The sequence below is a fragment of the Sciurus vulgaris genome (assembly GCF_902686455.1).
Source record: "Sciurus vulgaris genome assembly, chromosome: 2".
NCBI lineage: Eukaryota > Metazoa > Chordata > Mammalia > Rodentia > Sciuridae > Sciurus > Sciurus vulgaris.
Window position 1 is genome coordinate 155736646 of NC_136462.1, and position 16355 is coordinate 155753000.

General features: G+C 43.1%; 1 protein-coding gene across 1 annotated transcript; it reads right to left on the reverse strand.

Annotated features, from left to right (window-relative positions):
- Positions 1 to 656: 656 nt before the first annotated feature.
- LOC306651780 (cystatin-14-like) lies at positions 657 to 3412 on the reverse strand. Its single transcript, XM_079124609.1, has 3 exons — positions 3200 to 3412; positions 1826 to 1936; positions 657 to 855 (listed from the first exon to the last, which is right to left on the reverse strand). The coding sequence occupies exons 1-3, from the start codon at positions 3398 to 3400 to the stop codon at positions 709 to 711; spliced, it is 459 nt and encodes a 152-aa protein (XP_078980735.1). The 5' UTR covers positions 3401 to 3412; the 3' UTR covers positions 657 to 708.
- Positions 3413 to 16355: the final 12943 nt, after the last annotated feature.

Consider the following 16355-nt stretch of genomic DNA (forward strand, 5'->3'; position numbering starts at 1 on the left):
AAACTCAATTGCTATATTGTATACAAGTATGAATATGTAACAACAAACCCCATACTATATATAATTGTAATATAACAATAAATAAATAAATAGATTTTTAAATTGTCCAGGAATACAAAATCAAATTTGTTTAATGGATTCTTAAATTTTTTATGTCTCTTCTTCTGATTTTTAATTCAGTCAATCTGTTGATTACTGAGAAATGTGCTTGAAACCCTCTCACTAGGATCCTGGATTTAATGTTTTTCTTTCTATCCCTGCCAGAAAGTCTGCCATGTCCCCAAGGACAGACTACTGTCAGTGTTAATTACCCTCCCTCCACTTCTGAGCCTACAACTGGCCTCATTGCAGAAGAGTCACCCGCTGTGAGCCTGGTACCCAAGATGGAAGCAGAGGGAACACAGATGGCTGCTCACTGGCAAATTTTTTGCATTCCTTTTAGCAGATGGGTGAGGGACATGGAGAAATTGGAGAATGAATGAATATATAGGTACACAAACCAACCAGTGGGGCCCTCCCTGAGGAGTTTGATTTATTCAACACTCTGCACCTGCAGCCAAGGTAGCATATAATGACAATAGATTTTTCTATTGCTTATCACTAACAGTGACATCCTTGACAAATAAGCAAAACAGAAGAGTTCAAAGCTGCTCAGGAACCCAGAAGGTACTTAGAGATGCCTTTAATTTGCATTGATGCTGCACACACCTAGGAATAGAGACTGTCACACTCTAGAGGAAGAGGGGATTTCTTCTGTGAAAATCCAGGGGCCCCTTCCCCACCTGTACAGGTGCTGTACAGGAGAGTGAACTGGGAAAACCAAGGTCGGGCATCCACATGAAAAGTACAGCGCACCTAGAAGAAATAATTATAACACGTATCAGAAAAAATGTAATGTACTGAGATCACTTAGCTTGTAATAGGGTCTTGAGATACATTAAAAGGCAAATTTTTTAAAATAAGAAAAAAAAGAAATTATAAACAATCACCTGGAATAAGACTCATAAAACTCAAGTATCCACAAGGATAACAGGCAGAAATTGCTAAATCCACCCCCACGCACACAACATGAGCCTGAGGGCTCCCAAGGGGGCACCTGCCTAAAGGCCATCACCTGCCTTCTGAGGCATTCAGTCCACTCACAGCCTCCCCAATACACATGATGCCAGGTGCTCTGTCCCCATTGCTGTGTGATCTGACAGAGCTAGCAGACAGCTTGAGAGATGGTCCTGCTGGTCACCACCAAACACAGTAGCAGCACAAACCTACCCCAGGAGCTGCTTGCAAGGATGCTGGTTGGAGGGTGAGATCTCCCACTGATGGCATGCCTCTGATAGACAACCAACCTTAAGCTTCCACATCTCATGGATCACATGTCAGTCATAGGATGGCCATGTCAGAACTCAGGCCCACCAGGAATAGTCCTTCCAACCCAGTTATGAGAAGAAAAGGTAAAGTGAACAGATAACTAAATGGTCCTCCAATCCCAAGACGTGAGCAAAAGAAGAGTGAGGACCACAGGTCTCAGAAAGGTACAGGGCTGGGACCAGAGGGAGAGCTCTATCCAGAGACCAAGGCCACATGGACGTCTGCAGGTTGCCTGTGTTCAGCCAGCTAAGCTGTGCTCCAGGCTCTGTCTCTTTAAGATGCCCCCCTTCTCCAGCCAGTGTGGGAGCCTGAGAGCTGGTGGAAAAGGGACCAGGAGCCCTCATTTTATCCCTGGACTATCCCAACAACTTTCCATAGGACTCCACCCAAAGGCCTTTCTGGCGTTTCATTGCATTCCCAAAGGATTCATGATACTTTGGGGTTTTTATTCTCAAACCTTTTTCTCTTCTGCACCTTCTTGCATAGGACAATTATCAATGTCTTCATCATGTTTTTTACAAATTGTGCGGCCCATATCCAAGTCCATTAGAAATATCATCGTCCAGGTCTGTCAAGAAGAAATGATAAAATTAGCAGCTAAATATTTTCTTTTCATGAATATAAAATAAAAAGAGAATCAAGTAGGAAAGAAGACAAATGAAATCTCTGTAAGTAAACAGAAATGTGTCTCTAAGTGAACTTAAGACTGAAGTCTTTCCTCAGTACTCGTCCCAATGGCTAAGACCTCGTAGTACATAGGGTAATAATAGGTAGGTATACAGGGTGTGGCACATTTGCACAATCAAGTCCTATACAACAAGGACCCTGCACACATTACAGTGATGCCTGACAATATGATGATTCTCAAAAGTGTGACTAAGAAGTACCATCCAGAAACAGGGAAGGCCTGATAAGTGACTTCTTTGGCATAGAGTAGGAAAATAGGTAAGACTAAGCCTCTTGTTAGAAATCAGAGTGGCACCCTCCCTTTGGTGGTTGGAGTCTAGACTGGAGCATGGGTGTGTTGGAGGCCATGAATGTTGTTTTCCATGTGGGTGCAAACCACATGAATGTGTTCCTCTTGCAAACATTCACTGAGGTGAGTCCATATGTGCACCATGCTGTTGTAAATGTTTCTTAGGCTTCTGTAAGAAGTTATTTTAAAATGAATTTTATTTCCTTAAATAGAAGTCCATGAAAATTCAGAAATCACCCAAAGATAGAGAGAAAACAAATCCAGTTAGGAAATCCTCTCAAGGTTGAACATACATCTTACTGGACTGACCTGGAAATTGTCTAGAAACCTGACTCAGTCAGGGGTTCGGTATTCCACGCAGATGACAATGATACCCACTCATGCCCAACACACACCAACCAGACATTCTCATGTTCATGCCCCAACATAGACCAGCAACACTCACACATTCATGCCAAATACTGTAACAGTTACTGCCAGTTACCGTTAGTGTGCCAACTAACAACACTCACATGCCTCTCTCACACCTGCCCCACCCTCCTTGCTTGGACTCTACACACTAAGCTGGTCTTGGGCTCTAAGGCTGAGCAGCAGCAGCAGTAGCAGCAGCAATTTGTGCTGAGAGCTCCTGTGGATCCCAGAGCCTAGAGCTGAGATCAGTCCAAGGAGGAGGCGTTATCAAGGGAACAAGAAAGACCTAGGAAAAGTGTGTCCCTGAGCAGGAGACAGGGTCTGTAGACCTACTGCAGAGAGTGCTGCAGATGTGAAGCCCTCCTTGTCAGTCCCTGCTGATTTTTCACCAGGGTTTTTAATGGAAGACAGCACTCTTATATAGACACAGTGACTGCCACTCACCTTTTTTTGGGCTCTTCCAACCTCCAGCAACTTGTACGTATTCTCTTCTGTGTTGTCGTCATTGAATTGAGCCACAGCAAACTCCACTGATGCCACAAAATAATCCAGATTCTTACTGATGTCTACAAATTCTTTTTGAATGGTCCAGATATGGGTCCCCAGCACAATGAGTCCCATAAGCAGGGGTGCCTTCCAAAACATGGCTGTCCTCAACCTCAGCACTGGGGGCCAGGGATACATGGGTAGAGAAGGAGGTGACAGCAATAGCCGGTGACGCCCTCCCCAGTTCAGGATCCCACATTAGCCCTGCCCATCAGAGGCCCTGACTACCTCCTTCTCACCAGCACCTCTGTCTAGCACCTCAGCTTCACTCCCATGCTTTGTCCCTCCTGTTATCACCAAGCAGAAGGCAGAACCAAGGTCACATTTTTCACCCTGGGCAACATAGCCCTGAACCCACCCAAGGACATGCATGCAAAATGCCTGCCTGCTACCCACATATCTCCAGGACTGCTCCCAAGAGGTCTACCAGAGAGCTGCTAGGGCAGATCCTGCCTGCTACTGCAGCCCCACTCCTGCGGGCCTGGTGCCTGCCTTTGCTTGCCCTTGCACAGTGCAAGAAAGGATTGCCAGGGCCAGCAGAACTCCAGGAACTCTGATGATCCCATTCCTGGGGAGTGGAAGTGATTGCCAATTCTGTTCATGACCTTGACTGGAGCCCATACCACCAGCTGGGCTCAGAAGAGTACAGAGTGTGCAGCCAAGAGTGACAAGAGTTGGGGGAGTTGGGGGTGGCAGGGGGCACGGATCTATGAGAGGCCATCTCCCCACTGCCCTGACCCTCCTCTGCCAGAAGGTACACCTGGCTCCAGCCTCCCTCTCTATTGTGCCAGTTCCTAGCTTTCCCCCACTTTTAAACATTTCCGTGAACATCTTTTTTGACTTGTGGGCTATAATAGTTGTATTGTTTTATTGTCATCCATGGTTGATTTTCTAATTGTCTCTTATCAACTTCTAACTCAAGTCCATTGTGTCCAAAAAGCATTCCTTAACTTTTCTTTGAATTTTGATGTTTTGTTTTGTTTTTAGAATATGACCAATATTCTCTACACTTGTCAAAAAAAAAAAAAAAGTGTATATTCTGCATTGTTAGGTGTAGAGTTAGCTATCTACATAGAAAGGCCATCTTGTTTTATATATTCTCTCTCTCTCTCTCTCTCTCTCTCTCTCTCTCTCTCCTTTATCTTTATTTTGTTTTATTGAATTGTTTGGTAGGGTTAGCTATGGTTTTAGTTTTAGTCTCCTTTTCTGACAGTTACTAAGAAGTTTTACAATCTTTGTGGGCTTGGTTGTGAATTTGTCTTTCCTTTTCTGACAAGTTTGCTCTCTATATTTTGATACTCTGTCACTAAGTGCTTGTACAAGTAGAACTGTTACAGTTTCTTGATGGCTGAACATTATCTCATTATGAAATGTATTATTAGGGCTGGGGTTGTAGCTCAGTGGTGTAGTGTTTGCTTAGCACGTGTGAGGCACTGAGTTAGATCCTCAACAGTGCATATAAATATATAAAAATAAAGGTCCAAAAAAAGAGAAATGTATCTTTAATGTGGACTAATGCTTCTAGCTCTGAAGTCTCTTTTGCCTGATATCAGGGTTAAGTATATCTAATACTAATTTGTATTTTCATGATATGCCTTTACCCATATTTTTACTATGAAATGGTATCTTAATATCTGTCTTTGCATTCAGTAAAATGTGTTTTCTATACTGTAAGAGTTTTTTATTTGGAGCATTTGTTCTATTTCCAATTGCTCATGTTACTGATAACTAATGACCAATATTACCATCACTGCAATGTTTGGGTTAAATATGTCATATTACTGTTTGTTTTTTATTCATCTCATTTGTCATCATTTCTTCTTTTCTCATTTCTTGTATCACCTTGAATAACTCAAGATCTTTTTTATTATTCCACTTCATCCCCTCATGTCTGTTAGCTACCCCAACCCTCAATTTTACTCTTCTTTTGGTGATCATAACGTATACTATTGGCTTGAGTCTCCAATTAATACTTTTACCTCTTCAAGGATGCAGGGGGACCCTTAGGACACTATTACTCCTTTGCTCCTGTTATGCTTTAGATATGAGGTGTTCCCCAACAGCTTATTGTGAGACAATGAAAGAAAACTTAAGAGATGAATGATTGGGTTATGAGAACCTCAACATAATCAGTGCATAGTTCACTCAAATGGATTAACTAGTGGTAACTGTAGTCAGATAGTGTGTGACTGGAGGAGAAAGATTACTGGGCGCATGACTTTGGGATATATATTTTGTCCCTGGTGAGCAGAACTTTCTCAGCTTCCTGATTGCCATGACCTGACTGCTTTCCTCTACCACGCCCTTCAATCTTGATGACCAGCCTCATCTTGGGCCCAGAGCAATGGAGTCTGCTATCTATGGACTGAAACCCCTGAAACCATGAACCCCAAATAACCTTTTGCCCCTATATGTTGTTCTTGTCAGGTCTTTTAGCCACAGCAGTGAAAAAGCTGACTGAAACAGTGCCTTTCTACTTTGTATGTTATTGCCATTGTGCATTTAAATTCTAAACACAGTTGTGCATCAGTTAACATTGGGGACACATGCTGAGAAATGCTTTGTTAGATGATTTCATCATTGTGTGAACATCAGAATGTATGTACACAAACCAAGATGGCTACAATTTCATTAAGCTGGATAATCTTAAAGTACCCCCATTGTATATGTGATCCATCATGAACTAAAATGTTCTGCATGCACGAATGCATTTGAAAGTCAATAAAACAATATTCTTTTATACATTCACTATTCATTCATATTTACCTACATAGGAACCTTCTGTTATTTATTATTCCTCCAATAATGCTTTACTTCTACCTGAGATCATTTTTGTTCCCCTCTAAAGAACTCTCTTTAGTATTTATTTTTATTTTTTTGGATCCTGTTGATAAATCTTTTAGCTTTTTCCTAAAGTTGTCTTCTCACTAAACAATATTACCAGGAGAGCACCTATCTAGGGAGTTCATCCAAGTTTCTTTTCTCTCTCTTCTGGGTGTCCCCCAATCATGGCTAATATATGAATTTAAGACTATAAGTTTTCCTCTAAGCCCTACTCTGGTGGCATTCTGTACATTTTGATATATTGTAAGTTTATTATCTTTGAATTCAAATAATTTTCTTATTTCCTTTGGAATTTTTTCTTTGACTCATGGATCATTTAGAAATATGCCATTAAATTTACAGGCATCTAGAAGTTTTCAAGTTGTATTTTTAATTTTAGTTGTCTACTCCAAACATAGAACACACTCTGAATAAGTTCCATCTTTTGGAATTCTCGAGGTTTCTCTCTGTGTTGATTTTCTGAAAATGTTTTACTTTTGGCTTAATTTGAAGAATATTTTTTGCTGGTCATAGAATTCTAGGGGTTTTTAAATTATTCTCTTTCAGTTCTTTGAAAAATCAAAGCTGGGCCTCTTAAAGTGGTCTATTTCCAGTTCATTTTTTCTCCTAGGATTTGACCTTTCATGATCTAAGCTGAAATCATACCCTTGATGATACTTACCCTAGCCTTTCTTCCCTGGCACGTGCCAAGTTTTTATCCAGTGTTTATCTCCTCAGTTAAAGCAAAAAAAATTTTTTTTGTAAATTAGAATGCCCTGAAAATTACAGCCTTTCATCTCCATTATTACCCCCAATGTCCTCCCACTCGCTCCTCTCTGCCCCTTCAGGTGTTTCTCTGAGTCAGTCAGGAGAGAGATGAGACTGTTCCACATCAGGCAAGGGTCCATCACCATGATGTCTCTCCCAGGGGCAGTGAGTAGTGTCTGCTGCCAGAGTCCTCATTCTGAAAACCATGCTGGGTCCTCAGGTCATCAGGGAGATCAGGGCATGATGGATTGAGCTACTGCTTCTGAGGTCAGTCCTGATAAATGATTTTTTTTTTTTTTTTTTGTTAATCAAATGACTGGCCAGGCCCCCAGGGCAGGGTTATGTGGCTGGATCTTCTGGAGATTCATGGGCAAAATGGAGACCTTCCTGTTCAAGGTTCCTAGGGGTTCTATGGGAACCTCCAGAAGTTCTCCTTGGGATGGCTTCATTGACACTGAGGCTCAGAATTGAAAATATTTTATACGCTTATGTTGGTAGCAGCACAATAGCCAAGAGTTGCAAGCAACCCAAATGTCTGTCAATCAACACAAGGATCAACAAAATGTGACATTTGTAAATAATGGAATGGCATAAAAAGACCTAAAAAGGAAGGAAACTGTGATACATGCTACAATGTGGATGAAACTAAAGGATTTATACTAAGTGAAATATGCCAACCTCAAAAAGATAAATACTATATGCTTTGACTTGTATGAGTACCTGGAGCAGTCAAAGTCACAGAGACAGAGAGTATCCTGGTGGCTACCAGGGTTGAGAGAATGGGGCAGGGAAATGGGTACTTACAGTTTTATGAGTATAGAGTTTCAGTTGTGGATAATAAAAGTTCTGGAGGTGGATGGTGATGGTGGTTGCACAACAATGAATCTGCTTACTACCACTGAACTGTTCTTAGAATTTATTAAAATGACAAATTTTATGCTACTTGTATTTTACCATGAAAGGGCTCAGGAGAATTCACAATCACAATAGAGAAGGCCCTGGTTTGAAGGCAAGCTGATACCTATAACATCTTTTGGCATTGTCCTCTGCTGCTCAGTGTGGCAGTGAAGGGGTAGCGGAGACCAAAGGAAAAAATGTCCTTTACCAAATACAACCCCACTCCTGACATTCTTGGTCTACTCTGGTCTCCCAGCTGTCCTGAGGGTAACTGCCTCTTGTGTTGTCCAGGAGCAGTGGGAGCTAATACTAACCACTCTGGAGGGAGTCTCTTTGCCTGCTGAACTTTTGCAGAGTTCGACTGTCTCAGAACATCACTGCCCAGGTGTCTGATTCTTGTGTGACATTTGAGATCAGTCATTGCCAGGGAACCACTGAAACCCAGGAGAACACAATAGAGTTGCTATCTGGTATTAGAATATTTCATCCTTTTGAGTGCTCTGAAGAAAAGGTATGGATTTTTTGAAAATGCCTTTTCTTCAATCATTCATCCATAAATGATAAATGCATCCACAAATCAGAAACAGGATCAAGCATCAATGTATTATTTCATCATTTGAAAAACTGGGAATTTTCTTTCTGGCATCTGGCAAAATTCTTTTATGGGTGCCTCAGGGAACCTTACTGGAGTGGAAGGTGGGTGCTAGGAAAGACAAGAGTTGACAACTAAAGCTGTTACTGGAGTCCAAATGCCCAAGGAACTCATATCAAGTCTGATGGGTCTCTCTTCCCTTGCACCATCCCACACTTGCAACTATGCCCCTGACTGGTAAACTGGTGAATAAACATGTTCAATTCAGGGACATTTCTATCCCTTAGTTCTCAAAGATCTGATTGTTACTATTTCAGAAGTTAAGAGGGACAAAGACAGTTGGCACAGCATCCAGAAAACAGAGATTCCCTTTATTGAACTTGACTAGGTCTCAGGATGGAAAACAAAGCACTTGGAGGCCCACAGAGAAACAGAGTCTGGACCTGGGCTTCCAGTGTATGTGGAAGGTGTCCACTCACTAAGGCCAAGGAGCACAGGCCAAGAGAGAATCAGAAACCTGCTTCTGTCATGGGCTATCACTTGTACCAGGGTGCCATCCTCATGTGTGCATTCTACAAACACAAATTCAAGGAGATTCTTGAATATAATGATTCTAGAATATAATGACCTTTCAAAGGTGTCAAGGTCATAAACATCAAGGAAAGACTGAGAAATTATTCCTGGTGGAAGATGGCCAAATGTAACAGGTGACATTGTGTCCTTTTGTTAGTAAGCTGAATAAGGTTCTTTCCCCATGATGTTTCAGAGGGAAAAGAGTAATGACATTGTCATTACATTTCTGCAAGTTGGATACTCTTTTAAAATAAAACTTATTTAAAAACTCATCAGCCATGTTCACTCTTGGAATCCCAGCAATAAGGGCAACTGAGGCAAGAGGATCATGAGTTCAAGGTCAGCCTCTGCAACTTAGCAAAACCTTGTCTCAAAATAGAAAATAAAAAGGTCTTGGGATGTAGCTCAGTGGTAGAGCAACCCTGAGTTCAATAGCCAGTACTGCCAAAAAAAAAAAAAAAAAAAAAAAAAAAATCTTATCAGTGCTGGGGCACAGCAATCCCCTTGGCATTTGGGAGGGAAGGAGATAATCTAGCAGGACATCAAATGCAGGCTTAGATATGTCCTGGTTGCAGTACTGTGACCCATCTGTGCACATTCAGAAACAGGAAAATATCTTGTTTCTTCAGAGGAAGAGTCACACATTATCACAGCGGAAATATCTTCAATTCAGCCAAATGTCATTTCTTTGCAGATGATAAGGCTGAGACACCCGGAAAGGCAGTGACATGGGGGTGTTTCTGGTTTTATCAAAGTTCCTCAGGACCATCAGAAGGGAGCACTAAGCTTGTTACAGCATCAGGTCCGGGAATGCTCCATGCTCTGTCAACAGAAAGTGCCCAGGAAGCACAATGAGGAAGGTGGGGAAGAAAACCCATTCAGTGTATGTTAATGAGCAGGTGACTCTGGGCACCTTCAGCTCTGTTCCAGTGGGGAGCCCAAGGAAACTGTGCAGAGCACCTGCTTTGGAGGTGGCCCACCTGAACTGCACAGAAGTTGGGATGCTGAGTTCCTCCCTGACCCTGGCCTCTAGAGGAAACTTCCAGATATATAAATCAATGGCACCTTTGGCCTATTCCTTGTGGGCAAACATGCCCTGTGACCAGAAGAAGGTCAAGCAAAGACACGGTCCTTTTAGAGAACCCATAGTACTCCCATGCACATTAAATAGGGCTTGTGAGCAGCAAAGGGCTGAGTCTGTACAGTGTTTTCTGCTCTGAACCTCTGGGCTTGGCCTAGCCTCAAGATGGAAATTCCCCACAGCAGGACAACTATACCAGCCCCACTTCCAATACAAAGAGAAAACACATCTGTGCTCAAACTCCATATGGGATTTGTGTGTCAGTGCTTAGCGCAGGAGCCTGATCCAAATCAGTGGCCTCTGGCAAAATTTTACTTAACAAAGTTTAAACTTGTTCTACAGGGCCAGTCAAGTTTCAGTTAGACCAAGGAAGGGAAGGGAACTTTCAGAATGCAAGTGTAGATTATGAGGAATTTTGCCAATGAGACATGATGAATTGGAGAAGATGAAGAGGTTAGGAAATTGGGTCTAATTAGGTATTTGGCCAAGGAGTAAGAGGATAACTGTCCATCAGATCATGGTAAGTCGTGAAGGAAATGGGAATGTGAGGCATATGGGATTGACCCTGGAAGTGCCTTTGAGAAAGGAGGGTAATTAAATGAAAGTTTTAAATAGTTTAACTTTCAGCATGCAAGACAAGGTATGGGCCCTCCTTAGTAGCAGTTAGAGAGGGAACTCCCTGAGTAGTGGTGGCTTCAGAAGAGGATCAGAGTGGTAGGGTCAGGGTAGCTGGCAGTGTGCCATTAGATAGTCCTTGGGGTGGCTACAAGTATTGCACGGTGACAATTAAGCATCTGGTCCAAGAACTTGGTGTCTCTCTTAAGACTGGGGAATGACTCACTGGAGCAGATAGCAGGCCATCCTAGTAGCTCAGTGTAGTGCTGTTTTATGCATTGTATTTTTTCCAACTTGTTTTCTGATTTGTAAGTAACTTAACCTTAGGAAGCAAGCATTTTCCTACAGTTGAAATTTTTTACAATTATATTTTACATTGTATAATATTGCATTATATCAAGATATAAAAATGTGCTATTTTTTCCTTATTATTAAACACTTGTTATTTCCAAGTCTTTGCAAATGTATGTTGCAATGAACACTGTGTATGTGTATTTTATGTGCTGAATTATTATTAATAGCAAATTTCCAAGATCAGGATTATTGAATTGAAATACATAAAAGATTTGAAGCCATTTCCATGAAAACTTCAACAACAAAAATGATAGATCATAGTTCAAAACAAAATACAGTAGTCAAAATAAAATAAAGCAGACCCACCAAAAGCCAATGATACTTGACATTATTGCAATAATGATTCAATACAGAAAGAATAGTCTTTTCAACTAATGATGTTGGAACAAGTGAGTTTCCACACACAATAGTAATGAACTTCAAACTCATCTTCAAACCTTATGCCAAAATTAACACCAAATGGATCAACAGACAAAAATATTACATGATAAAAGTTTTAGAACAAAAAATAGATGAATTGAGGTTAGGCAAAAGTTTTCAAACATGGCACCAAAAACACAATCCATACTATAATAGACAGTGCTAAATGAAAAGACAAGATATAACCTGGAAGAAAATACTTTCTTTTTTCTTCTCTTTTTTCAATCAGCACATTATAATTATACATAATTATGGGGTTCGTACATACACATAACATAATGTGGTAAATTTTATTCTTCTGCATCTCCCATTTCTTCTCCTCCTCCCTCCCCTTTCCCCCTTCTTCTGCTCTGCTGGTCTCCCTTCTATTTTCATAAGATTTCTCCTCTCTCTCTTTCTCTCTTTCTCCTTTTTTCTCTGTAGCTTCCACATATAACACTTGACTTTGAGTCTGGTTTATTCTCCTTAATATAATGCTCTCACATTCTGTCCATGAGAAAACACTTTCAAATCACATATCCAGAGAAAATATATATATCCAGAGAACATATAAATAATCTTCAAAACTCAACACTTACAAAAATTAATAAATGGGCAAAAGGCATAAACACGAAGATATAGAAATAGAAAATAAAATCATAAGGTGATCTCTGATTACTAGGAAATAAATTCCACAACTTTACCAATGAGAGAAATATTCACTAAAACCATAGTGAACTACCACATGCTGGATGCCTACATATGCTATTTCTGATCTTGTAGCAACTCTGCAAGAGAGGATTAATGGTGTTTCTGCCATGACACACTAGGCTGAACAACAGAAGACAAGATTTCATAAATATTGTTTAGAACACTTTAAAATTATCTCGCCATGTTAGTCATATGTGCCCATGAGAATCAGAAACCAAAAAACAGTGGCTTAAACACATAAGAGTGTTTTCTTCTGTAAAAGAAGTTAGGATAGCAATATAGGATTGGATTGGTGACTCCAGAAACTGATGAGGGCACAGGGCACCAGGTTCCTTCTGTCTTTGGGCTGACCCATCCTCAAAGCTGGTTTCTGTCCTCAGTTTATTTCTTGTTCCAATATAACTGCAAGGACTCCAATCATCATGTGCCTATTCCCAATAGCAAATAAGGCAAATGTGGCTCTTCCCAACTGAGGCAGCTCTTCATAGGATGGATCCCTCTGTATCTCAACTATCATTTACTTATTTCTTGGTCAGAGGGTATTATGGTTTGGATCTGGAATGTCCCCAAGTGCAGCAATGTTCAGAGGTGGGGCTTTCAGGAATTGATTGGATCATGAGGGCTCTGACCTCATCAGCAGCTAAATGTAGTACTGGGAGGTGACGGAAACTGTAGGCAGTGTGGCACGACTGAAGGGAGTAGATCACTGAGGATGTGCCCTGGAAAGGTATTTCTTGTCTTCAGCCCTTTCTCCATCTCCTTCTCCCCCACCTCCACCCACACCTCTTCCTCTCTCTCTCTCTCTCTCTCTCTCACTCTTTCCCTTCCTAGCTGCCATAAGCTGAGCAAGTTTCCTCTGCCATATCCTTCCACCATGATGTCATACCTTGTTTCAGTACTAAAGTAATGGAGAAAACTGACCATGGACTGAAACTTCTGAAACTATGAGCCAAAAAATAAATCTTTCCTCCTTTAAGTTGTTTTTCTCAGGTATTAGTTATAATAACAAAAAGCTGGGCTGGAGATATAGCTCAGTCGGTAGAGTGTCTTACAAGCACAAGGCCCTGGGTTTGATCCCCAGCACTGCAAAAAAAATTTAAAAATTAACAAAAAGCTAACTAATACAATAGATTCCCAGCTGCTAGAAAGCTGGGAAATGCAGTCTTCCTTTCAAGTAGTCCCATACTGAAACAAAAAATTCCATCTGTTACTGAGGAAGTTGATAGTGCGGTACTCCACGAGGAAGCTGCCTCTCTAGGAGTGGTGGGCCTCCAGGTGGGGTATATTCCCTGCTAGTGGAAAAGAGGTGCCTCCACTTGTTGACCAATGGCCATCCAAAGGGGATCTAGGCTGCAGGCTGAGGCAAGGCCTGTTTGGACCTGTGTCTCTGGTTTTACCATCCTTGTGGGAAAACCTCACTCGGCAGGGAAGACTCACCTGGTGGGGAGGTCTCTCTGGTCAGTTCCCCTCCTATAGGTTCCCCTCAATCTACAGCTACCACCTGGGCTGGGCTGCCTTCCTCTGCAACGTTCCCAGGGATCCGGACCTACCTCCTGGGCCTGGGAGCCTCACCCTTCACAGACGAGTCTCCTTAGGCTGCCTCTCCTCAGAGAATCTGCCTGCAGTCCTGGAACCTTCACTCCGCCCCTAAGCGTGTCTCTGTGCGGCTCTTCCACCAAAAAGCCTCCTAGGTCCTGAGACCCTGCTCTGCACCTAATCACCTGGCTATGCGGCCCCTCCTCTGAGCAGCCACCTGGAGCCCTGTACAATCGCTCTGAGTCCAAGTGACCTGCCCCATTCCTCCTCCTCCTCCAGGCAGCCCCCCGGTGTTCAGAAGTGGTCGCTCTGAGTCCAAACAGCTCACTGCGCAGCTCCTCCTCTGGCAACCGCCTGTAGCTCTGGTGCAGTCACTCTGAGTCCAAGCAGCCTGCCGCGCTCCTCCTCCTCCTCCTCCTCCTCCTCCTCCTCCGGGCAGGCCCCAGTGTTCAGGAGTGGTTGTTTTGAGTCCAAACAGCTCTCCTCACAGCTCCTCCTCTGGACAGCCGCCTGGAGCCCCAGTGGTTGCTCCAAGTCCACACACTGTGCTGAGCAGCCTTCTCTACGATGCTCCCAGTTGTCTGAGTTCCCTGCTCCAGTGGGGGGAGGGGTGTCTCGCCGGGCAGCTCTACTTCACAAAGTTCCCTGCGTTCCGGGACTACCGCCCCATCTGGGACGCCTCCCCAACGGGAGACACTCACTCGGCTGCTTTGAGTTGGTCCCAAGTCTCTCAATATCTCCTTGTTTGAATCCTGAGTCCTGGAGCAACATGAAATGCAGCCACCCTCTAGTCTGCCATCTTGAAAAACCCTGTTACTGAGGAAGAGATGAGCAGACTTTGTTATTGGTTCTTTCTTCATTATCAGAGTAACCCACCAAAAAGAACATAGGTCTTCCACTTAGTGCTGCCCAAGTGCACCCAGGGTGGAGTGACCAAGCAGGCATTGCATCAGGTCCAAGTGACATCTGGCTTCTATTTTTTCCATTTTGTTATTATTACCCCAGGCCAATCAAGGGGACCCAAGCAGAGCCCTCTACAGCACTGCCAGCTCCAACAATACCAGGACCATCCATCAACCCATACTAGGTTCCAAGGAATGAACCTGAAGTCAATGCAGTTGTTTCCTGGAGTCCCACTTCTGTTTTCTGTCCTTTCCCTGCTTCATGAGGACTTTCAGTTAAGAAGAAATATGGCGGGACCTCTCCCAAAATGATTTTTAGGAGGTGTTGGAATTTAAGAGCACAACTCTAAGGTCCTTGACCCTTCCCTTTGGGAGGGGGCTCCCACTGAAAGAGGAAACTCCTAACAAGGCAGCAGGGACTTATGGCCAAAGTAAGGCCTTTGGTGACAACTGCACTCTCCTTTATCTTTGATTCAAAGATCCTTTCCCCTATAACAGTGGGGGTGGGGTAGCAGAGTGTCTCCATGTATCCTTTGTGTTTGTGTATGTCAGTGTGGTTGTGTACATGGGGCATGTGTGTTGGTGTGTCAGTGTAAGTGTAGGAGTATATGTAGAGCAGGGATGTAGGTGTGTAGATATGTGCTTGTGTGTGGGTGTATGTCAGTATGAGTGTATATGTGTACATGGAGCAAGAGTGTAGACACATGTGCCTGTCTGTGGCATGCCTGTGGACAGGCATGTATCTGTGTTAGCATCAGTGTGGATAAGTGGATGGTGTATGTGACTGTGAGGAAGGCTATGTGGGAAGTGTTAGGAGGGAGATACTGCTTCCTTGTCATGGGGCCTCCCACCCATGGGAAAACCTGGCTGATCATTAAGAGAAACACTTGGAACAGGTGTCCTGTCCTCCCAGGTAGGTCCTCCCTGTGCTCACCCACATTCTCCCCTGGGTTCCCACACACAGGAAGCATCTCTACACATCATTGCATTGCATCCTTCCAAATAACACCTCAAAAGACTTTCTTAGTAATAATACCTAACAGTGCATCCAGTTGGTGCCTGTACCGAGGGTCAATTACAGGAAAGCCAGCCTCCTCCTGCATGACTTCCTCCTTCTCCACTTGGACACCAAGCTTAGGGTTCCCATGTGGTCTTATCTTGCTAAGAGTAGAGTTTCCAGGAAGGAAGCTCTTTGCATCCCCCACCTCTCCCTCAGTCTCTTTCTTGCCCCTTCCTCCTCCAAAATATGGATTTGGGGACAGGTGCCCTCGGTCTCACAGGTAAGTCTTTCTTACTTCACAGTCTTCTGCCTGGTCTCCTATTCCTTTGTTCTTTTGGGAAGACTTCTGTGCAGATAGCTTATCTTCAGGGACTCCTCCCTTCCCGCCCACCTGGTCTTGTCCTGCTTCCTGGAATCCAGTATGTGTCTTCATCATTTCCTGTCCCCTAGACCTCCTACAGAGCCTGCTCAGGTGAGCTCAGTGGACAAAAGCTCCTGACCTGGCTTCCACTAAGATATACTGAGTCCACAGAAGGATGTGTGTTGCTGAGGAAGCAGCTTCAAGAGAAGTATGTGCGCATATGTGTGTAAAACAAGAACTTATAAGAATGAAGGAAAGTGGAGTGAGCTTGCCAATCATTGCAGTGTTCACAGAGCAGGTAAGAGGGAGGAGGAGGTGAAGTGTGGGTGTTCACCATGGGTTGCTTTTAAATCCACCCAGAGCAGAAGGGATCCGTGTGATTCAACTGACTCCTGGGAGAGATAGGAGGGGGCTCTTCCTGTTCCTTTCTAGCTGAAGGACT